The sequence below is a fragment of the Pan paniscus genome, chromosome 2 (assembly GCF_029289425.2).
Source record: "Pan paniscus chromosome 2, NHGRI_mPanPan1-v2.0_pri, whole genome shotgun sequence".
NCBI classification, from domain to species: Eukaryota; Metazoa; Chordata; class Mammalia; order Primates; family Hominidae; genus Pan; species Pan paniscus.
Window position 1 is genome coordinate 131896937 of NC_085926.1, and position 24399 is coordinate 131921335.

Sequence of the window (24399 nt, forward strand, 5' to 3'; positions counted from 1 at the left end):
TTCAGGAATTAGCAAAATATGTAGTGCCATTCAGATTTATAATGTAAAAAATGGGTTTGACACCAATTAACAAAGCTGGAGAGACACTAAGTGAACAGAAAGTCATACTTTAAGGAAATTACCCAGGATGCAGCATAAAGCACTGAAAACTATGAAAGAGAGGTTAAGAGACAAGGAGGCCAGAAATGAAAATGTGAAGCCATATGTAAAAGGAGTTCCAGAAAAAAAAGGATGGAGAAAATAAGGATGTGCAATATCAGGAATGTTTTTGGCAGAAAATTTTTCAAAATTAAAGAAAAACTCTCATTTTCAAAAGAAATAGCACATCGAACTTTCTAACAGATAAGTGAAAATTAAGCCATACTCAGATACCTTATGGTAGACATACAGAACAACAAAGAAAAGAAAAGAACAAATATTAAATAGAACTAGAGAAAAAACAGGATACCTAAGAAGGTATGACAATTAGACTAATGGAAAAGTCCCAATACCAGAAGACAGAGGCATGGTACCTTCAAAGTGTTGAGAAGAAATAACTATTGATTTAAAATCCTGTTTGTAGCTAAACTATAATTCAAGAGCAAGGGTAAAATAGAGGCATTTTCGGACAAAGACTTAGAGATTTTCTTACTCATAGGCCTACTGAAAGTAACACTAAAGGATATCCTTCAGGAAAAAAAAATTAATCAACAGCATGGGTGAAATGCAAGAAGCAATCAATGGTGAACAAAGAAACCATTAAACTTGTGAGTACATAAATAACCACTCACTTATTTATAAATAACAGTATAGTAACAATTTATAATAATGACCACTGTGGGGAGGTTAAAGACAGGTAGAACAAAAATATGGGTCAACCATAAGTGGAAGATGAGAGAGGATGGTGGGCAAAAAAGCATCTATGATCCTTATTTTGCTCTCTTGGAGAATAGAGACATTAATGAACTTCAGTGGTTGTTAAGTCATACATCAATGTTAAATATAAGGGTAATAGTGAGCATCCTATGTTCATGGATTGGCAAACTCAACATAGTAAACATGATCAAATGAGATCGTACAAGTGCACTGTCACCTAAAGACAGAAGAATGTACAAATGTCACGAAGTGCTATGATTAAACATGGACAAAATCCACAGACTTCATCATGATTTAATGCTTTGATCCTCCTCCTGCCAAGCCCCATTGCAGAAACTGCTCACAGTGTCCCTAGGGAGGTGGAGCTTGGGTCATTCCTGGCATGAAGCACAGGGAATCACAGCAGGAGGTGAGCCATGCACTGCACACTTTCCTGAACAAACCAGAGTTCAGTTGCTCCATAGCTCTACATACTTCAGTATATTCTGAGCTTCATATGCCCTCTTCCTGGAGTGGTATCCACTGCCCTAGGAGTATCCCCACTAACTTTGTGAGATGTTCGCCCATTCCTTACCCCCTTGAGGCAGGGGTTGGAGGCCACTCACCAGTGCTGGCCAAGGTGTACTGGTAGGGCTCGGAGAGGAAGTGTGGGAGGGTGAGGATGAAGGCACCTGCAGCCAGGAAGAGACCTCCGATGCCAATCAGACGTGGACGGTGCACCCGACTGCCAAAGTAGCTGACAAAGATGATGAGGATGGCATTGCTGATCTGAGAAGAGAGCAGAAGGGCTGAGTGAGACAAGAGGCCCTGTCCTCACCCACCCACAGAGAAGACCCGATCATACCTCATCCAGGAAAACTGGAAAGGGAGGGGGCTTCCCAGTGTCAGCTGGGGCCCAGACAGAGTTAAAGTGTCAGCTTTTCCCAGAGAGCTTCACAAGGGGCAAGCATAAGCAATTTTGGTTTTCCCTCTGTTATCAGAAACCCTTCTGGGTCTCCATCTCCTAGACCAGACCAAAGGAAGTATCTGGAGATTATGAAACACTCAAAACCTAAACTTTAACCATCTTAGAACCAAACCTTTTTGGGAAAAAGCCAAAGAAACCTCCAATTCTGGCTGGCTCCTGGGAATAAAACACATTCCCTAATTAAGCTTGAGAGTTTGTATCTAAAGTTTAGGCAAAATCCCAAGTTTAATTAGGTACAAATTAAAGGACCCAAGGACCTTGGCTTAGTGGCCAGAATAACAAGCAAGCAACATGCTTATCTCATTTAATCATGAAACAATTCTCATTTTATCTGACAAAACTGGGGTTCAGAATATTAAGTAACATACCCATCACTATGAGGTTAGGGCATGGCTTGAAACAGTCTTGCCTGACTCTAAAACACCAAGGCTTAACTAGAGTTGTCTGTCACCTCTTGGAGAAGAGGGTTTCTGCCCAAGCAGCTCTGCTACTATCCTGCCCCTTCCCCTGCCTTGGTCTGTTTTCAATTCTGTGAAATGAAGGATAAGAACTAGAGCACCCCTAAAGCCCTTCCAGCTGGAAACATGGGTAACTCCAAGCTCCTGGTGCTCCCTGGAAGATGTGCTCTCTGAGCCCCACCCAGAACCAGGGAAGGGAACTGAAGGCTCCAGTATGGGGAGTAAGGTCTTCAATGGTAAGGGGATGCTGCCAGGCCTTCTGACCACGTCTCCACCAAAGATGGTCCTCTCCTCAGAGCACAGTTCACCTGGACTGGAGGAGCTCTGTAAATCTGCAGCCATAGCCCTGCCTTGTTACACCCCACTTTCCTCCTGGGTGGAGAAACGGGTACTCCTATGTCAGGAAACAGAGGCTAGAGCCTCAGAACACAGCTGTCACTAAGGTCACCAGTGGCCTCCTCATTGGCAAATGTACTGGTCAATGCTCAGTTCCATTTGACTCAGTTGACCATTTCTTTTTTCCTGAAACACTTCTTTCAGAGTTCCCATGACACCATCCTCTCCTGCTTCCCTTCCCCTGTCTGCTCCTTCTCGGTCTTCTTGGCTAATTCCTCTTTATCTCCTTGGACTCTCAACATTGGGCCCAGAGCTCTGCCCCTAAGTGTGTCCAGTTCCATGGCTATTTATGCTCTGCGTGTGCTTCTAAGTCCCACAGTCTCAGCTCATCTAAACTCTCACTCTTCTTCCTCCCTCCAAAACCCCAGTCCCCTGTCCTGGTCCTCCTTGTCTCAGTAAATGGCACCTCCATCCTCCCAGTGGCTCACACAAAACACTCGAACATCATCTTGACTTCTCTCACACTCATATCTAATCCATCAGCAAATCCCCTTGGCAGGACCTTCCATAGCCACCTGGAAGCCAGTGACTCCTCAACCTCCAATCCTGTCTGAATTACTGTGGTAGCCTCCTAATGGGACCCTGCCTTCACCCATGTCCTGCTACTGTTCATTCTCCACCCAGCAGCCAGAAGGGTCCTGCTGAACTATCAGACCATGTTCCCTCAGCTCAAACCCTCCAGTGGAAAAAGGCAAAGGCTGTCCCAGAGCCTCCCGAGTCCTACACAGCCTGCCCCCTGGTCACCTCTCAGGTCTGCACTCTTCTGCTCCTCTCCCTCCCTCCATCCAGCCATACTGCCCCCAGCTGTTCTTTGACCACACCAAAGAACAAAGGCATTCCCCCAGCCCCCTTTGGTTCTTGCTGCTCCTTCTGACTTTACGTCCTCAGGACTCCATTCTTAACCAGATTCAGGCCTCTGCTCAGATTGAATCACCTCAAGAAGGCCTTTCTCTGACCTCGTCATTTAAAATAGACCTACATCCCCAACACTGAGGCCCCGTATACCTTTTCCTATCCATGACTCTCTCTCTTCATTGCACTCATCATAACCTGATCTACAGTATGTTTTATTTCCATAAATACTATATTTATCCTTAGAATGATATATGAGCAGAGATTTTTGTCTGTTCATTCCTGTTTCCCCAGCACCTAGAACAGTGCCTAATACTTGGTGCTCGTTAAATATTGTTGAACAAATGAATGAATGAGTAAATGGTAGACTTTTTCAAGAGGAGGACATAGTTGCCCAGGAGACCCCTCCGGCATGGCCAAGAGTGAGATGGTCTATGATCTACAGAGAAAGGGGATGTGAAGGTGTGTGAGAGGCAGCCCCTGCCAAAAGGTGGATCTAGGACGTCCTGAAACCCGCACCTGGAAAGACAGCTTTATTCTTATGCTTCCCAGATTTCGTTTATTTCCTTCTTGTTTCCGTATTGCTTTTCATAAAATGATTGTAAATGTCAGATCATATCAGCTGTGCTGACTGTGGCTGACTTTAGAAGGCCTGGGTGAGGGTCAGTGGAGGGCCCCGAAGGGGATCTCAGGGAGGAGGGACAGAGGAGAAGCTCTTCCGCACTCTCCAGGGGTCTGCACTTGTTTCTCTGTGGGAAGCTGAACCTCCACAGGTGTTACAGCTAATGCTGGCTTAAGACCTTGTTCTCAAACTTTTCTTCAGCTACAGAGTCCCTTTGAAAAAACTGTTTTTCCCTAATATAAAACAACCCCCCAAATGCAGCTGTTCCAGCTGAGAAGAGAGCCTCAAGACCTCAGTCTCCTCAGCCCTGGAGCAGCCCCTAAAACACTACCATGGACTTGCTGTGAGACTCTTTGAAAGCTGTTACAATGCCCATCATGACATGCCCCTGCCCTTCAACGTCTCAAACCAAAGGGCCGCAGGGACCACTGGTGGGTGGCGTGAAGGGCAGGCAGCCTCTAGGGCTCAGCCCTGGCCTTTCGTAGTGGACAAGAGAAGCTGCTGCTTCAAGCCAAGTTGCTCCATGTCTTCTCTTCTTAACTAAGTTCCTCCTGCTGGTGCTGGCCTTTTACGCCCAGCCTGTCAAAGGCTTCACCTCACCTACTGGGCCCCCAGAAGGCTCTCTGAGACTGGAAGCTGCAGACTGAAGGTTCATGCTTCCTGGAGGTTCACTGCACATTCCACCACCCGGGCAGCCTCACCTTCCCCTTGCACCAGGCGGGGCTCTCTTCTCACATCCCCCCTAGCCTTCAGGCATATACTGTACACAGACAGACACATACAGAGTTGCACACAAATACTCAGACATACACAGACACAGATACACACACACAGAGGGTTATAAGGTCAGAGGAGTGAACTATCTGATGATATTTGCTTCAAGTCATGCCCACAGGCATGAGCTGAATTCAGATTCTTGAAAAGTTCCTCTGAGACTGGGAAAGATTTTAATGGGTGAATTATTTTTATTTCTGATTGAACTCTATCCCTGGGAAAATATTAAGCTCTTTCATTGCCTAATCAACCTCCTGTCTTAAGCAGATCCTGCTACAAGTCCTAGCTAGCTACTCCCAGCCCATTGAGGAATCCAATTGTTTCTGGACCCACATTTTTGTTCCAAGCATAGGGTCAACATGAATGAAAATTTAACCATGGGAGATCACAGATTTGGTACCACGTGGGCTGAGGTGAAGGAGAAGATTCACCTCACATGCCAACTCTGACTTTGATTAGTAGCAAGGCCTAGAATATTGTGTTGAGAAGGATTCTGAGGCTGTGCATGAACTCAGCAGGAAAGGGATGGGGTGGGTAATTAGTGATGCCTGCCAGGGTCATGAAACAAGACCGTGGTGACGCAAATGTCGGAGATTTGTTTTCCCTGATATCCATCATGAGTGAGGACAACATGTGCCAGGCGCATTACCAAAGTCACAGGTCAACATCGATGAGGGTCATTCTGTGTGAATGCAGGGCAGGGACACCGGGGCGCTGTCCTGGAGAAGGAGGCAACCACACAGTCAGACAGACCCAGTCACCAGGCATCACCAGGAAGCTTAGGATAGCAATACAAGCAGACAGACAGAGACACAGGCACACACACAGACCAGTACACAGACACACACCTGGCACAGAAAGCAGGGAAGGCACACACATGGGCCTGGAAGCTCAGAGCAGGAGGTCTCAGGCCAGCAGGGATGACTTAGACAGGCTGCAGGACTGTGCATGTATATGTGCATGCATGTCATATATGTGGTGAAAGAGCCCATGGAGGGGTGCTCATAAAGTGAGGGGCACCAATGAAGATTCCAGCGATGTGTGTGGAGGTTGAGACTGGCTGGGGCAGTGCTTGTGAGCAAGAGACTGGAGGAACGGTAGAGAAGACAGTTAGGAATCCACAGAGGAGGCCTCGGCATGCAGCCCTCAGACAGCCCTGGGCTCAGACCCTGGCTGCACCATGCACATGACAGGGGGCTGACCTGGATGGAGTACTCAGGCTTTCTGATGCTGGGTTCCTTGTCTGAGAAATGTGACTGTGAAGAGCGCCTCCCTCCTAGGACCATAGAAGGGACTGGCACAGGAAAGTGGTCCTGGGGTCACTGCTATGTGGACCATCGAGGAAGGGGGAGGAGTGAAAGGGAAAGCCTTATTCCAGCAGGAGAAGGCTGGGGAGAGGAGATACCTGCCTTCTTTTACAGTTCTGTTTTGGCCAGAAGCTGCCACGGGACAGGGGCCCGGGCTTTAAGTGACTGCACTGACTTGAATTTCACTAAGTCAAGGGAAGACCTCATGATGCTCCAGAGGAGCAACCCGGCTCTGGGGAAGGCACCACTGCCTGCCTCCATCCAGGAAGAGTGGCCCTGGGGAGAAGATGGAAGCCAGCCCAGGAGCCCTGTCTCCAGACTATGGAGACAGGATGAAGGGGTTCTGCCTCCGCTCACTCTCTCTCCCCAGCTTCCAGTGGCTCCTGGCAGGCCCTGCCCTCTGACCTCCCACCTCCTCTGGCTTCTCGGCCCATCTTGTCTTCCTCTAACTTTGATATGCAGTCACTGAGGGATGGCGGGAAATGCTCGGAGGCCATAGAGCTCTGATCTCATCAGGGAGTCAAGGCCATTAAGAGCTCTGGCTCTTGTGGCCCTCATAAGACAGGAGATGCCTGGGCCCAGGGCTGCTGACCCACCTGCATGCCTGGGGCTTATCCTCCCTAGACTATGTATGGGGCAGGGGCCCCACAGCCTGGCAGATTGCACAGAACTCAATTAGAAGCACAGAGTTTGAAGGCAGACAGCCCTGCATACCTGGAGCAAGCCACTTGTACTCCTGAGCCTCAGCATCCTTATCTGTGAAGTGGGCATGAACATAGTACCTGCTGGCAAGGCTGCCATGAAGAGGCCCCCAGGTCAGGCATGGGAGGCTTTCAGCTCAGTACCTGGCACAAGTCAGGCCTCAGGAAATCTAGCTGCTCTCACTGTGCCCACTGGATCTTTGCTGTTTCATTTGCTGTTACCCGGCAGAAAGAGGCATTGCACCTATGTGCACATCTCAGCCCCCTGTTCCTCTGCTTCTCCTGGATCTTTTGGTCAGGGTGGTGCACAAGTGGAGTCTGATGGACCAGAACCTCCTGCTCACCTCATTCAAGCTGGAAATGAGACCCGATGAAGAACTGGAGAGCCCAAAGCGCTTCTCAATGGTGGTGAGGCTGCTCTTGAAGTAGGCGCTGTACAGGAGTTGGCAGAGCTGCAGGAGGCCTTGGCAGAGCACAAACACCTGGGGGAAGAGTGATGGGCCCGTGAGGTTTCTGGACGACAAGCTCTGGCGCCCTCCCAGCCATCTGTTAGGGGCCCCGGCAGGCTGACCTCTGTTTCCTCGCCTGTTATCTAGGAGCAGTTACTTCCCAGGGTCTCCAGGATGAAACGTCATCATTGCAACATTGTGTTGCACCCTACAGGAAGCACTCCCAAAGTGCTAGCCATTCCTGTTATTACTGCATTCTTATCACTGCTGTGATATGTGGCCCAGTGAAACCACAGGGTGTTGAAGATATGACAGGGTTGGGGACTCACCCCCAAGGGAAGGGCCTAACTGCTCAGCTGAGCATCTTGGATTATTCCCCAGCACCACAGTGCTCCACAGGCTGCACATCTGCCCTCCTCCTGTGCCCTGTGAGGGCTGAAGGCCACTCCCCATCCAATTCAGACCACTCTTGGGAGATGAACAAGCCCGGGTCACATGGATCCATCTCTCTTGACCTGTCTTCCATTCCCAACACCTGTCCTCTGAGGCCCACCTCTAATGCCTCCAGTAAGGCACCATGATGCAATCCCCAAAGCACCTGGTTTGAATGAATGTTCCCATCCACGTCCTCATCTCTTACCAGGACTATCTTGGCCTCTCAGGAATGTCTGTGACTGACTGTGCTTGCTGCCTGCTCAATGGATGATCAAGGCCCCAGGGAAGGGGCCAAGGCCATTTATCTCTGTATCTCACCTGGCCTCGTACCTGGTCCTGGGGTACTGAGTAAATGTGAGTTCCATGGTGGATGGGAACAGATAACACATCAGGGAGGGTAGGAGAAGGGTTTCATGATGTCCCTAGTTGGCTCCAGGCTGAGCTCTGGGCTCCCCCAGGTTCTCAGCTGTTGCGCTGGCACCGAACAGGCTCTGAGCCAGGAGTCCTATTCTCAATCATCTCCTGGAAGGCGCCCCTCTGGGTGAGGTTTTCCTCCAGGGAAGGGTGAGTGCTGTGCCATTTCACAGTCTTCCAAAGCTCTTTCCATGAATGAACAGCTGGCATCACAGGAGAGCAACCGGGGCTCCACCTTCATTTCCATTTCCTTCCGAAGCTGAGCCTTCCTCTATAGGTGCCCTTGTTCCAGGTTGTGGGGTTTCCTTCCTGCCAGGGCAGAACCTTTGCGAGGCCAGCTTGGGATGTCAGACAGAGCCCAGAATTCACTGCCTATCCATGTGTCCATGCTCACAGCCTCCAGGTCTGGAGAGGTCTTTACACCCACAAAACCAGACACCTCTCCTGACTGCCACCTGGACCTGTGTGGCCACCCCACTCCTCCCAGGTGGTAGAAGGAAGCCTGCCTGTCTGGGGGCATGGTGGCACTCCACCCCTGCCATGCTAGAGAGGCTCCACTGGGCTTTCTTTCATATTCTGAAATTCTTCTTAATATTTTATAATAATGTCATCCCACTCTCTTTTCACAAATGGGGAAACTGAAGTCCAGCAAGGGGTAATCCAAGTGCCCAACCCATGCCCTGTATGCAGTAGGCACTTTGGGGCTTAGATGCTAGTCACCTGACGCTTGGCATGGACCAGATCTGGACCTGCCTCTCATTCAACAGAGCAAGCTTAGCCAGAAAGGGTCGTGTCTCTGTGTAGAGATAGAGTTTAGAGTTTAGGGGGCATTAGTCTTTAGGGAATGGTCAGAGGAGGAGAATCTGGTGAGGCATCTGAGGTCAAATTGCCTCGTTCCTAGGTCTGGCCTGGACCAGGGAACAATCTCGGTTTGTGTGTGCTTTTCCCCCTTCTGTGCCCTGGGTTTTCCCAACTGCGAGGTAACTGGACAAAGTCAATGGTTCATAACTCAGCTTTGATTCAAAATCACATGGATGGGGAGGTGGGAGTGCCTTTGAAACACAGAGGCTAGGCCCAAGCTCAGATCTACTGAATCAAAATCAGCAGGAGTGAAGCCTCAAATGCTTTATTTGGAAAACTTCTACCAGCAGAGTCTGGGGGACAACGTGGTTTCCAGTCACCGGACTAGAAGACTCTTTCTGGCTCTGACCATCCTTGTAAAGGGTAAGATGTGAAAGATTAGAAAAAGGAAAGCAAGGCTGGGCGCGGTGGCTCATGCCTGTAATCCCAGCACTTTGGGACGTCGAAGCAGGCGGATCATGAGGTCAGGAGTTCGAGACCAGCCTGACCAACGTGGTGAAACCCCGTCTCTACTAAAAATACAAAAATTAACCAGGCGTGGTGGCACATGCCTGTAATCCCAGCTACTCGAGAGGCTGAGGCAGGAGAATCGCTTGAACCTGGGAGGTGGAGGTTGCAGTGAGCTGAGATTGTGCCACTGCATTCCATCGTGGGCGACAGAGCGAGACTCTGTCTCAAAAAAAAAAAAAAAAAAAAAAACAAGAAAAAGAAAAACAATCATAGAAATTCCCTAATCCATAGGAATTGCCACTATAAGGTTGAAGGAAAGACAAGAGCCACATTATAGGTTATAGATTATAAGAAAGCAGCACAAGACTGTGACAGTGATGGGGATGGGATTTGTCAATGTTCTGTCATTTTCCATGGAAACAGGGCACCAAAGCTCACTTGAACCCAGATTGTTCCCTGGTCCAGGCCAGACCTAGGAAAGAGACAATTTGACTTCAGATGCCTTGCCAGATCTTCCTCCTCTAACCAGTCCCTAAAGACTAATGCCCCCAAAGCCTGCCTGTAGACCCCTTCTCTGGACATGATCCATTCTGCACCTGCTCATAGGCAATCCCATTTGCCATAGGATGATGGCCTCCAATCTCAGTTCTGTACCCAGAACTTTCGCCAGAGTTTTGCAAGCAGGTCCACTCCACTGTCTGCTAGACGTATCCACCTGGACACTCCTAGGCCCCTCAAACTAATCACTTCCCAAATAGGACTCATCATCTTCCCCCATAAACTGCTCCCCTTTTTCCCTCATTCCCCATCACCTTCACTCAGTTTCCCAAGTCAGAAACCAATAATCCTTCTTGATGTCCCTCCTCCTCACCCTCTGGTGTTTGCCCCATCCCTCAGCCCCGTGGTCTCTTCTTGGTGTCTCCCACATTGGAGCCCTGCCTCTTCTACCGGTGTAAGCCTTGGCTCAGGCCCTCACCATCCCTCCTCAGATCACTGCAACAGCCTCTCACAGGTCCCCTGCTTGCTCCTCTCAAATCTTCCACCACACCACCCCAGGGGGAGCTTTCTCAAGCACAAACACGAGCAGGTCATGCCTGAATTGGCCTCTCTCACTGGCGTCCCATTTTCTATAAGGTAAAAACCAACACTGCTGTTAGCCAAACAGCTGTGTTGGTTTGTGAGGGGTGATAGCCAAGATGCTACAGTCCTGGACCCAGCCTGCCTCCATATTTTCTGCTGAGACTGATCATATTTTGCAAAGATGGCCACACCAATCTCTCCCATCCACATACACCTCTTACAATGACACTCTATCAAGGGGTGGGTTCTGTGTTCTCTCCCTCTGAATATGGGCCAATCTTAGCTCCTTGCTTCTAATGAAGAGAAGTGATGCTATGTGACTTCCGAGGCTGGATCCTAAAAGTGGACAAAGAATCTGGCTGGCTCTTTCTCCCTTGAGACCCTTAGTACCCCCACATTACATCGTAAGGAAGCCCAGTCTTCCTTACTCATGGCGAGGGCACATGTTAATGTTCCACTGATAACTCGGTTCAGATTTTGGTCCTCAGCCAGCATCAACCACCAGACATGTTACTGAGCCAGCTTTCAGATGATTCCAGTCCCAGCCCTCAATGCCAAGTGAAGCAGAAATGAGCTATCCCCAATGAGCCCTGTGCAGATTGAAGATTTGTCAGATTTGTCAGCAACCTAAATGTGGCCATTGTTTTAAGCACCAAGTTTTGGATTGTTCTGGTATGCAGCATTAGACAGCTGCAGCACCTGCTGCCACCTTGCCCTTCAAACACATCAAGGTCACACTCTCAGAGTTCCCTGAAGGCACTATGTCAGTGCCTTTGCTCACAGTCTTCCCCTTCTTTGTCTGGATAACTTCCCCTGCCCTTCAGGAGCAGTGTGGGGCCCAGCATGGGGATCATTTGTGTGTCTAGTTCAAGGTTGCTTCTAAAAATCCCAGCACCCTGTGCTGACTCCTGTACAGAGGCATCTGAAGGATTGGCACATGGCTGGTGGCAAGAGTAGCATCTAGCAGAGGAATGAGGGCTGTCATACAGCTTTGGGAGAGACGAGGGCTGGCTGGGGTAGTGGGTCTGGAAAGACACCAAATTAGAGGCTCTTGCAAAGGCTGGCTTGACACCGCTGTCACCGATTCAACGTGAAAGAAGAGACGGGGCTATGTTTCCAGCCTGAGGGCCAGGAAGAGGTCAAAGGCATGCATGCATGGAAACGGGGGATCCAGAAGGAGGAGCGCACAAGGAGATCAAGGACTGTGAGTTCAGTTATGGAGCACTTGAGTTTCTGAGCATGAGGCTTAGAAAAACCAGTCTCCCTCCATCCAAATTAGTAATGAATTAACAGGAGTGACTAATCATCACCAACTTCTCCAGTTGTCTCATGAGAGGAAGATGGGGATGGCGGGAGAGGAAATTTGTCTCAGATCTTTTCCTGAAAGACATGCCTCTAAGTACAGAAATTCCCCCACTTTCTCCCCCGAGCTACTGGGTGAAAGACTCCAGCCAGAGCTGGCTCCTTTCCACATCCTCCACCCCCTCACAGAGCCAATCTCGCCACCAGCTATTGGCCCCTGCAAGCCCTGTCAGGTCTGGGTGCCTCATGGGGGCCCTGGCAGAGGTGTTTGTATATATCTGGACCCCTTGGTTCCAGTGGATATGGAGAGGGATCAGATTGATGGCTGCAAGGTAGAAAAGGCAGGGAGAAAAGGCAGGGAAAAGGGAAGGAAGTGGATGGATGGTTCTGTCAGGGCCACTCAGGGTCACAGCCATCTGGCCCCACATACTAAGCTTATGTGATGGGACCATGACCTCGGCTGCTCGAACTTACCAAGTACCTCCTATATGGCCAGCATGTGACAGAGCAAGCAACACTTGACACCGTGCAGATAAAACACAAGCCCATCCCTTGAGGAGGACACGGGTTCAAGAGTACATGGAGATGTATTGGTGGGAGGAAAAGGTTTGCTAGTTGGGTTGCAACCTACCCTTCCCCATTATTTAGGCAATATAGTGTTATAGTTTTTGATGATTTGAGTTTTGGAGTCAAACAGGCCTAGGTTCAGGTCTTGACTTTGTAAGCCATGGTGTGACCTTTGGCTACCAATGGGTCTCCTTGAGCAGCAAGTTTTCCCATTAGCAAGTGAAAACTATGATAACACCTGAGTTGTGAGGCTTGCACCACAGAATGTTGCAGGCCCCTGCCACCTGCCCGGCCCACATCTTGCCTGGTGAGTGCTCCACATCCTGGAGGGATATTCAGTAACTTGAAGCTACCTCCACTCCCTCCTCTTGCCCTCTGAGTAATTTAACTTCCCGGTTGCTTTCAGTTCTCCTGTAGTCTGAGAACCCTAGAATAGAATTTCCCACAATGTGTTACCAGAACATCACTTGCTTAAGATGCTCTAGACCAAAACAACTCCCTGGAGAAAACAAATTGGAAAACATAACCTACTACAATCCTCCCTCACGAATACGTGCAATCACATTTGCATATTAAAAGTTCTGAGTTCCGTAGTAAAGACTTAGTTAAGTTGTTTAAGTGAACTTTCCCATGCTTCTTTAACTATGTAACTCCCCATCCACACACACATCACCACTACTTTATAATAGATGCTAGCACTCTCCAGAATATACTTTATGGAAAGATAACACGTGCCTTTTATAAAACACCTTTGGTAGAATTTGAGTCTTGCAATTTCTTCACAAAAGGAAAAGAAAATGAAGATGAATTACACGGGCTGCAGTATCTTCTTTAAAATGGTATATACCATCATTTTCTATCTCCTCACTCGACTTTTTTTCTTTTCTCGGCATGTATTGCTTCCCCAAATTACATCATGCATTTGATTTCTCATTTATTGACATTTCCTCCCACCAGAATATAGACTTCATGGCGGAAATACAATGTGTGTTTTTTAGAACAAATTCACAGTGCATGAAATGATGCCCAGTTCAAAATTGGGGCTCAATCTTTGTCAAATGAACAATATGTCTATAAAGTACTCTAACTGATAAGTCCAAGCTCCAGAATATACATCCACCACAGTAGTCATTCTGGGAGGCTGCAGACTTGTTCCAGTGGTCTGTCTGCAATCATTTATACATTTGCCCCTTTGGTGCTGCTTCTGATCAACCTACAAGCCACACAACTTAAAAGGCACAAAACAGCATTTGTCAGTTCAGCTGCCCTACTTACTTACTTGGCTAAACCCAAACTGAAATAAGATTTGCAGCCATGTATGAAGGGACTTTCTACCGTGGTGGAAATATTCTACTTTTTAATTTTGTGGTGGTATTTATACAGGTTTATACATTTGTCAAAACTCAACAAATATTTAAAGTGTGTGCATTTTATTATATGTAAACTAGATACCTCAATAAAGTCGGCTAAAGAAGAAATTCATTTGAAAAAAGATTTGCAACCATGAGGTATTCAAAATAATGTTCTGGGGCTTTGAAGGGAATTTGACAAACGGTTTTTTGTTTTTTGTTTTTTTAATCATGAGCATTGGCAATGGCATTGGAATACCTTTGTTTATTCAAGAGTCCTATTTTGACAGGTTCAAAACCCAGGCAAATATCTAGGTTTGTGTGTGTGTGCTAATCTGAACATCTAGGTTGACAAAGGCTGTGCGTGTGTGTTGAGGTAAACACATCACTTGAGACACATCTTATAGAAGGAAGCTGGCAGAGAAACCCTACAGAGGACGAGCAACATTCTTGCAGGGCAGGGAGGGCAGGAGGCACTCAGGCTTCTAACTGTCAAGGCCATGCTCATGACGGCCTCATTCATTCTCCAATCCTAACAAACATATAAAGAGGAAGGAAGCGGGGAAACTGGAGTGGCCACGAAGTTCTTTAATAAAGAGAGAACTTTTTACCACCTGTGTCAAAGAGCTAAGAAAGGCTAAAAAGCTACTGAGATGCAAGGTAAATTTGGGGGTGTGGGGGACTTGGCCCAAGCCACGCTTCAGTGACATAAGTGAGATGACCATGGTGGATAAGCCACAGGACAAGGAGGGAGGCTCCCACAGCTCAGGATGAAGGAGGAAGCATCAAAGAACAGTCTAGACATGGCTTTTTTTGATCTACATGTTCATGTCTCTCTTTTCCAAACTAAACATCGGAACTACGATCTAACCATTGTTAGGTCACAGTGGCATCTAACCGTGGTTATAGGAACACCAGCGGAAGGTCTGAAATGTGATCCCCATAGGGTTATTACCTATTTAATGACTGACTGTGCTGTCAACCCACTCTGATGTTTTCCACACAAACCCCAGGGAAGGAAGACTAGAAAATTCAACTGATGTCTTATGTCCATGTAAACCAAAAATAAAATTCAAAGCACCCCCCCGCCAGCCCCGCCACCCCCACCCATCCCCATTGTGAATGGACTTCCTCCTCAGCTAGAGTACTCTTAAAATTTAACCTGAAAGACTGGTTCAGGTCTCGACAGGAAGTGGGGGTCAGACAGACCTCATTATACCTCTCTGGCATTAACATCAACACAGACCTGAAGTCTGATAAGAAACATGTAGAATCGATTCTCTCTGAAGCCAGCCGGCTACCTGGAGGCTTCATCTGTCTGATAAAACCCTGGTCTCCACAACCTCTTATCGCAACCCAGACATTTCCTTTCTATTGTTCCCAGGTCTTTAGATAAACTCAACCAATGTCAATCAGAAAATTTTAAATCTACCTATAAACTGGAAGTCCTCCCCCCACCCCACTTCAAGTTGTCTCGCCTTTCTGGACCAAACCAATGTATTTCTTAAATGTATTTGATTGAAGTCTCCTGTCTCCCTAAAATGTACAAAACCAAGCTGCACCCTGACCACCTTGGGAACATGTTCTCAGGCCCTGTCACGGGCCATGGTCACTCATATTTGGCTCAGAATAAATCTCTTCAAATATCTTACAGAGTTTGACTCTTTTCATCGATATCCACTAGGGTGCAACTTCTCTGAGGTGATTCAATGTACTGGAAGAGTCCAGGAGTTGGAGGAAAACCATTCAGGTCAGGAGATGTGGCTGGACTGAGACACACAGCCGGTGACCTCTCAGTTTGAAATAACTGATTCTATCCCTAAATGGCAGCTATCTGCTTTCCCAAACAGGACTCTGACAGGGCAATCTGAATGAAACAGTTCTTCTAAAGGAAGGAAGAAAGGAGGGAGGAAAAGGGAGAAGAAAAGAACAGCACAGAAAAACCTTATTCTCACCCTCACCAAGTGTAAACCAAAAAGAAAATTCTAAGTATTCCCCCTCACTGCCCCAAGCATCTGAATGGACTTCCTCCTGGTCAGGGCACTCTTAAAATTTAACCTGAGAGACTGTTTCAGGCCATGACAGGAAGTGGGAGTATAATGAGGTGACATGCCTCATTATACCTCTCCAGCATTAACATTGACACAGTCTGTAAGCCTGATAAGAAACATTTTACAACCTATTCCCTCTGAAGCCTACTACTTGAAGGCTTCCTCTGCAAATAAGAACTTGGGTCTCCATAATCCTTTATTTTAACTTTACCCAGACTTTCCTTTCTATTGATCCCAGGTCTTTAGATAAACCCAACCAATTGTCAATCAGAAAATTTTTGAATCTAAACTATAGGCTGGAAGCCCCCACTGCAAGTTGTGCCGCCTTTCTGGACCAAACCAATGTATTTCTTGAATGTATTTGATCGAAGTCTCATGTCTCCCTAAAATGTATAAAACCAGCTGCACCCCGACCACCATGGCACATGTTCTCAGGACTTGCTGAGGGCTGTGTCACAGGCCATGGTCACTCACATTTGTAAAATATTTGAAGAGATGTATTCGGAGCCAGAGTTTGACTCTTTTTGTCAACAACAGGATGCAGGGAGGGAGAGTTCGGGGTACTGAGGACCATGCTGCTGTTCTCTGAAAGAGGGAGGGGACATCCATGTGCTGCTGGCTTTAGTCCCTCCCAACCTCTGAAAGTCAATTTGGCCTCAGGGGACATTCTGCTCTTCTGCTCTCTAGGCCGAGCTGACTGCATACCAGACAGGTGGGAACACGTGAGACAGGAGAACAGAGTCTGGAGACAAGGAACTTAAGGCCGGTTTGGGCTAACTTCCTAAAAGAGAAAACATCAAGGTCTGGGGGCAGGGAATCTAATGCCAATTAACACAAACTTCCTAAAGCTAAAGCAAAAGGGAAAACCCCATCTCCCCACTCTGAGTAACAAAGGATCAAAGGCTACTCTCCTTGCAATCCCCCACCTTCCACCACGTCTCAGATGGAAAAGGAGAGTGCCTTAGATTGGCCGGCGGGCCCTGCAGGGACCTACCCTTTATCTGCATATGGCGCCAATTCACCTCAGCCTTTAATTAGCCACAGGCCAAATCCTTCATTCAGATAAAGGGAAGAACCTCAAATGGTTACTTACAGCCCAGAAAACTTTATAACTGGGCCTTTGAGCTGCTTGCTAGGGCCCACTCCCACCCTGCGGAGTTCTTTCTTGCTTTAATAAATTCCTGTTTTCACTGCTTCATACCTGCGTTTCATTCCTTTGGTACTTTGTTTCTGCATTTTGTTCAATTCTTTGTTCAAAATGCCAAGGACCTGGACAACTCATAGTCAAGACCCTCCAGTGGTAACACCCCTCTGAGACTTCCCTCTCTTGGGAAGAAGCATAACTGCACAACCACACTGACAACCCCCTGGATTTGAACAACACTGGACAGGCATCCAGTCCTCCCATTCCACAGTTAACTGGAACCCACCTATGGAATTAAAATCAATTTACATATCTTTCCACATTTTATTTTATTTTTTTGAATCAGTGTAACATGTGCATGTGTTTAAAATATCAAGTAGTGTGGAAGGGCTTAGAATGACAAAGCCCAACTCTACACTCAAGTCAGCCCACCACCAGTACCGCAGGTTGGGAATAACCCCCTCTGCTTTTAGTTTTTAGTTTTTCTGTTGATGACATCCACACATCTCAAAATAATACACTTGTTCTGCAGTTTCTTGACTTACCATTTTATGGTGCCTGTTACTACAGAAGAGGATTTAGCACAGTTATACTTGCAAAGCCCCCTTCTCCCTACTCCTCCCAACTTTTAATAGTTCTATCAGTATTTTTATTATCAGATCACTTTGTGGGAAGCAAACTGGGAGCCAGAGGAGCAGGGCTTCCCTCCTGGGCACAAACCTTCACACTGTGTGATAGTTCCGTTAATTCTAGGAGAGAAGGTTTCTTGTGTTTTCCGTGGGGTAAAGGGCTGTTCTATCTTAATCCCTTAATCCCACTTCTCCTTCTGCCACGTTCGCCAATTCTAAATCTGTTGCCTCTCCGGGCTGTGCCAAGCCCGCGGGCTCCCCGCTACTGCAGGCCCCGTGCACGCAGTTGACCACCTGTCTTCCTCCATTCTATTTTATCCATCAACACTTCCCAACCACTGTCCACCCTGCTGAAATTATTGAAATCTTTCATCCTCTCATAGTCTCCCTCCTTCTTCAGTTTTTTGTCATTGATTTTTCTCCTTTTTCTTCATTAGTTTCATTATAATGAAGGTGTCAGAGAGGAGGGGAGACAAATGTGTTCAGTCAGCAATCTTGAATCATAAACCAATCTATTTCCTGGTGCTAAACCTAGCAGACAAATCATTCTGTCCCCAGTTTTTCAATGGGAAAAAGAAAGGCTTCAAGAAATATGTACTTGTCAGTGGACTAGGCTGTCAAACCAAAAAATATACCGAACCCTTCCTCTCCTCCCACTACACTCATGAGTCCCGATACCACCTTTACTTGACTAAGTCTTCCAAAATGCCTGGTGTGTCTCCAACAGACGGCAGGTGGCCTGAGAGTGGTGCTGGCTCTGGGTGTATGCCCATCTCCACTTCTCCATTGCACTGTCTCCATTCACACAACTCATTCTTGGTCCTGGCTGGCAGTTCTCCTCACCTGGGAGGTGAGGCTTGGGGCTTAAGATGCCAATAAGGATAAAGAAGTGAACTCAGAAGGGTGACTCCTGGCTGCTTCCCAGTGTCATCAGACATGCAGGCATCTGGCTAAGCATAGTGGCTCACTGCTGTATTCCCAGCACTTTGAGAGGCTGAAGCGGGCAGATCACCTGAGGTCAGGAGTTCAAGACCAGCCTCGCCAACATGGTAAAACCCCATCTCTACTAAAAATACAAAAATTAGCCAGGTGTGGTGGCAAAGGCCTGTAATACCAGCTACTCAGGAAGCTGAGGCAGGAGAATCGCTTAAACCTGGGAGGCAGAGACTGCAGTGAGCCAAGATCGCACCACAGCACTCCAGCCTGGGTGACAGAGCAAGACTCCATCTCAAAAAAACAAAAAAACAAAACAAGCAAAAAACAAAACTGCAGGCATCTGAAGGTGGGCAGGCTTCTAGGTTGGCTCCTCTGAGGTGCATCTGAAAGATCCTCGGAGCTGAAGCAGGGAGTCGCATCCTTCTCCCTGTCCCCAACCCCTAAAATGAAGGAAGCAAAGCAAGAGTCCAGTGCATTCTAGAATAAAAGCCCTCCATCAGCCGTTGGCCTGCTCACCCCTCCTGTCCCTTCTGCAGGGTGTGGCTGTGAATCTAAACCATGGCCCAATGCCCCAAAGGGGAATGACTCTTTCAAGAAGTGATTCAGGAAATCCAATATTTTCCCACGCAGGAAGAATGCCTGCACGAGATAAAGTTCAGAGATTTAAAATAGCCAGCCTGGGGTCAAAGGTGGTGATATTCCTCATAGCAATGACAAAAGGTATCTTTAGTATTATTCATTTTATTATGAATTAGAAAAAGCCTTTGATAAGACATGGTCCTGTGGGTCATTGGAGATATAAAAATCAGAACAATCTAGGAAGAAACACATAGATTTCCATCACAGCTTCCTTGTTCCTTAAGAGGGGAGTGGCCAGGCTGTGGAGCTGGGCCTGAGACCCTGCCTGGGAGGGGAGGCTGCAGGGGGCCGGAAGAGCCAGGCCTCCAACAGATCTCTCACTGCTCAGTGTAACTCTTCCCCTTTCTTCTCTCCAGATTCCCCTTGCCAGCCTTTACTGCCCACAAAGTTGACCTTACTGTTTGGCAGAGTTCCCCAATATGACTGAGCAAAGGCACCCTCTGAGGCCTATGAGAACAGCTTCTGGGAGGACTGGCACATCTGTCCTCAGTGGAGGCCACAGGAAACCACAACAGGCACAGAGAAGCAAACTGCAAGGTGGATTCTCTTTCCACCTTTAACACTGCCTGGGGAACCCTGGTTAAGGGAACTCTCTGAGCAAAGTCCTGACCAAATCGGACTTGCCCAGGATCTCTTGACCACTTTTTTAGTTTAGTACACTCAACTTCAGCAAAAATCACTTGAAGGTCATCATATAAGATACAATTTAAATGGACACTGGAAATCCCAAACTGCATAATTCTGTAGTGCTTGTTGTTATTTTGTATTTTTGCACCTTGTGTTATTATGAGCTTAAAAAAGCCTTTGATAAGACAGGCTCCTGGGGGCCCTTGAAAGGACAAAGGTCAGGACAACCTGAAAAAGAAACAGATCTCTACTGCAGAGGCATTGTTTGAAGGAAGATAGAGCACAAGAAAGGGAGGTAAAAAAAATTCTTAGCTCCTAATAACACCAGTCATCCTAAAAAGCTTTGTATTGTGGCTGTGATAGGGACAGGAGGCAGAAAAATTCCAGGCAGGCAGAAGAGGGCAGGTCCCTGGCGAGGGCCCCACCCTCAAGCCTGGAACTGTGGCCCAAAGTGAGAACTTACATTCCTGTTTTCCGGCTTGAATGTTGCCTTTTCCATAACCACCCATGGCCCCCCCTGCACCCCCATCCTGAGCCCATAAAAACCCCAGGCTCTGCCAGCAGAGGGAGGAGAAACAGCTGGACATCAGAGACTACAGTTGGATGTTGGAGAGAAGCATCTTGACTTCAGAGGGACAGTTTGACAGCATAGCTTCAGAGAGGTGTCTGTCCAGGGACAGCTGGACTCCAGGGAATATTACCTTCCTGTTCCCTTTTCAGCTCCCCTTCCAGCTGAGCCACTTTCATTGGCTGTTAAATCCCCTGCATTTGCCATCTTCAATCCGTTTGTGCAACCTTATTCCTCTTGGACGCCAGACAAGAATTCAGATGTCATGAGTGTGGGTGCAAAAGGCTGTCACACTGACCCTGCACTGAGCTGTTAACACTTAAGCCGTCCACAGATGGGCTAAAAGGGCACTGTAACATTCCTTCTGGGGCTTCAGGGGTCATGGGCACCCCACCTCCAGATGCTGCCATGGGGCCCACAAGGAGTTTTGCTCCTGCTGGAGCCCAAAAGCACTAGCCCCAGAGCTCTTGCACCCACTGACCTGTGCTACCCCTCCACAAGGAGTAGAACACAGTGGACTTCAGTGAGTGGAATTCATCCTTGCCAGTGACGAAGCGACCAGCTAGGTCCAGTGCCCGTGCACTCCAGTTCCCACCCATGAAGGGGTAAGGGAAATATCCTGCTTCCGTTGTTTTGTGTTGTGTTTCTTTTCTAATGGTGCCCTGTTCAAAGCTCAGTAGTAGGAATGGAGCATGTGGATAGCTGGAGTGGTGAGGTCTGTGAAAGAAGGTGAAAGGGAAGCTCACAAGTGAAAGATTGCCCCACGGCAGGGGGCCAGGGTCTGGGCTTTAGATACCATAGATTGAAAAAAAATTCTGGAAGAGATGAAACATAAGCATGTGAGACAAGATGAATTTTCCAGGTCAACTGGAAGCCTGGTTTCCCAGAAGAAAAAAACACTTGAAAACATAATTATCACGGATATTTATGTAAATATGTGTCCAATTTCTTCTTTAGAAATTCTCCAATTAATTTTTTTTTTAAGCCAGAAACATTTTCATCAAGTGCCATCTTGTCTTTCTGGGAACTTGGCAGTAATTTGTTAGGTTGAAAAGAACCTGCTTTGCATCCATTTATGGCAGGCATAGGACATTCAGACCTATTAGATATTATTCAAACATCAATATGGAAACTTCATTATTTTATATTCTTCCTACTCTTTGTTCTAATAATAGGATGGGATGTCAATATTTTTTCTTGCATCCTGGAAGAGTTTGAAGATTAAGCCCTTCTCTTCCTGCCTTCAAGGAAAGAGAAGCTAGTTTTTCAGAGTGAGAAAGTGGGGCTTGGGGACATGGTATCAGAAGAGCTAGGATCTTAGGAGCTGACCCCAAGGAATCCAGTCAGGAAAGGAGGGACCCTGCAGTCCAAGAAGGCTGGGTGTTGGCTGCAGGGAAGCATGGGGGGCATTTATTTTCTTCCCATCAACTCATTGATTTACTTATTTCTGTCTCCCCACTTGTCACTCTTGGTCACTCTGTATTTTCTGTGTCTGGCTGACTATCTGAGATATAATAAATGTTTAATAAATATTCGCTGAATAAAGTTAATCCTCATATCAGCCCTGAGAGGTACATGTGATCCCTTTTGTTTACAGTTGAGGCACTGAGGCTCAGGGCAGAGTTGGCAAATAGTAGCAGGCTACTGATGCCAAATCCATCACCTTGCTCCACCATGCTGCCTGGGGTGAGCGGGAATGTGCTACCGAATTGTTTTTACCAAGACTGCCAGTTACCTCAGTGCCATGTCCAGTGGGCCCTCCAACAATGGCTTTACCTACCTTCTGCAGGGTTCCCCTTGCCATTTGTGATGTCACTTGCTGTCCCCGTGTTCTAGCTCTCTCTCTCTGACTGTTCCTTCTTTGAAATCCTTGTGGCAGCCCTCTTCCTTCTCCCCACATGATGTTGATGGTGTCTGGGTTCTGTCATTAGTCCTGTGCCCATCTTCCCCCATGTCTCCCATGGGTGTCCTGCTCATGCACCCTTGGGGGGAAGCTGGGCTTCACACTGAAGTCTGCCAGGCCTCGTATCAAACTGCATCTTACACATTTCAACTCTGACTTCCCCTCAGTTCCTCAAATCCATGCCCCCAACCATTGTTGGGACCTCACACTGTCTCCTCCCCATTCCAGTTCTTGCCCCGCTTCTTCCAACTCCAAACCAAGCTCCAAGTCCACTCTGCACGCTCCACCTGCTTGGCCACCTCCAGTCCAGGTCCCAGTCAGCTCTCATCTGGCCAACTATCATGACTTCCTACCCGTTTCCTACTCTTTTCTTCTGATCTATTCTTTAACCAACTGCCAGAGTAATCTTTCAAGAACTTTACTGACGTATAACACTCATCTTTTAAAAATGCATAAATCATAAGAGTACAGCTTGAAACATTTCACAAGCTAGGTGCACCCGAGGGACTGGTACCCAGATGAAGAAAGAGATCATCATCAGCTTCCCAGAAACCCCTAGAGCCCCTCTCAGTCACCACACACCTCCACCTCCAGGGGAGCCAGTCTTTTGACTTCTAACAGCAAAGATGAGTTTGCCTGTTTTGTACTTTATATAAATAGAATCATAGAGTATGTCAGCACGATCTTCAAAAATGGAGATCAGAGCCTGTCACAGCCCTGTAAAAACACTCCAATGGATTCCCCCCACCTCAGATCAAAATTCAGGCAAAGCACCCCTACTCCTCCCCCTGTCACTGAGCTCCCCACCACTGTGGCCGCCTCTCCATACCAAGCTACTTACATCATTGCTTGAAAACAAGCAGTAGAAATCTGTAGCTGAGTGGAAAATGCATGGCCCTCCTCAGGTGATGTTTTGTCTCAGAGTCTTTGTGGGTGGGGGCCATCCCCACTGCCTGGGGTGAGCTTCTACTTATCCGTCTTCCTGGTAGTAAAGAATGTCCCTCCTGTTACCCGGTCTCTATTGTTCCTTCAGGGCACTGAGCCCAGATTGCAATTACAACCACCATGAGTGTTTAGGGCCCCACATCAATTCTGTCACCCAGGACACACCTGTGGTGCCAGCAAGGCAGAGGAGGGAAATGACCAAAGAAGCAGGGAGTAATCTTCTCCACAAACAATGACGAATGATTTCAGAAGAAAAGAATAAATGTCAGCGAATGACCCCACTGGTTACCTAGGCACTCATACGCCATAAGTGAGTGAATATAAAATTAACAAATTGGGTTGTAAATTCATTGTAGAAACAGGTATTTTCCTTCTATTGTATCCATTTATCTCCCCCCAAATTTCTGCAGGAATAGTAAGTTATTCAGCAAGCCCTTGTCGACATTTTAGGGCCAGCTCCATACCAGAGCTCCCAATACAACCATCTCCATTTGGAGAATTGGAGCCAGTTTTGACTCTTGGCCTTTTCAAGGTTTTTCTGTAGCAGGCAAGAGACTGGAGACTCACTCCTCTTTGCAGTGAGGAGGAGAGGGCGTCCTTGGGGCTGGTGGTGAACAGCCCGAGGAGGTTTCATCAAGAACAAGTTAGTGCCCTGGCAGGATGGGGAAGGAGCCTTCATCTGGGGGAACCTCTGCCTGGGGGTGGCCTAGGCCCACCCACCACCTTTGGCAGCAGCCACTCTGAGAAGACCTCCCAACAAACCACAACACACTCGGCCTTTTCAAAGCCACAGTGGGGGTCTGAGAACAAAGCTTCAAGAGTCTGTAATCAGACCCAAAACAACAGATGCTTAGAAGCAGGGCGGGCAGGCTGCCCACCCCATGAGAGCAGAAGGTAGGACGGACGTGCATGGACGCCTGTCGGCTCTCCCCAGTGCTCTGCTCTGACAGTGGAGTTGCTCCTGAGGCTACGGCATTCCGGAGTCACACATGCTACAGACAGGCTAGCTTAGCCTCCCGCTGAACCTCACGACACTGGCAGAGGCGGCGGCTCCCCTGCAACAGCCTGCTGCTGACAGACACACCTTCTGGCATGGGAACATTTCCACACCCCAGTCT

General features: G+C 47.7%; 1 protein-coding gene across 1 annotated transcript in view; it reads right to left on the reverse strand.

Annotated features, from left to right (window-relative positions):
- The window catches only part of SLCO2A1 (solute carrier organic anion transporter family member 2A1), a 97749-nt gene that overhangs the window by 39957 nt on the left and 33393 nt on the right, over positions 1-24399 (reverse strand). Inside the window, exons 2-3 of the mRNA XM_024928365.4 lie at positions 7277-7414; positions 1461-1623 (exon numbers count right to left, since the gene is read on the reverse strand). Coding sequence (XP_024784133.2) covers positions 1461-1623; positions 7277-7414 — 301 coding nt within the window. The remainder of the gene's footprint in view (positions 1-1460; positions 1624-7276; positions 7415-24399) is intronic.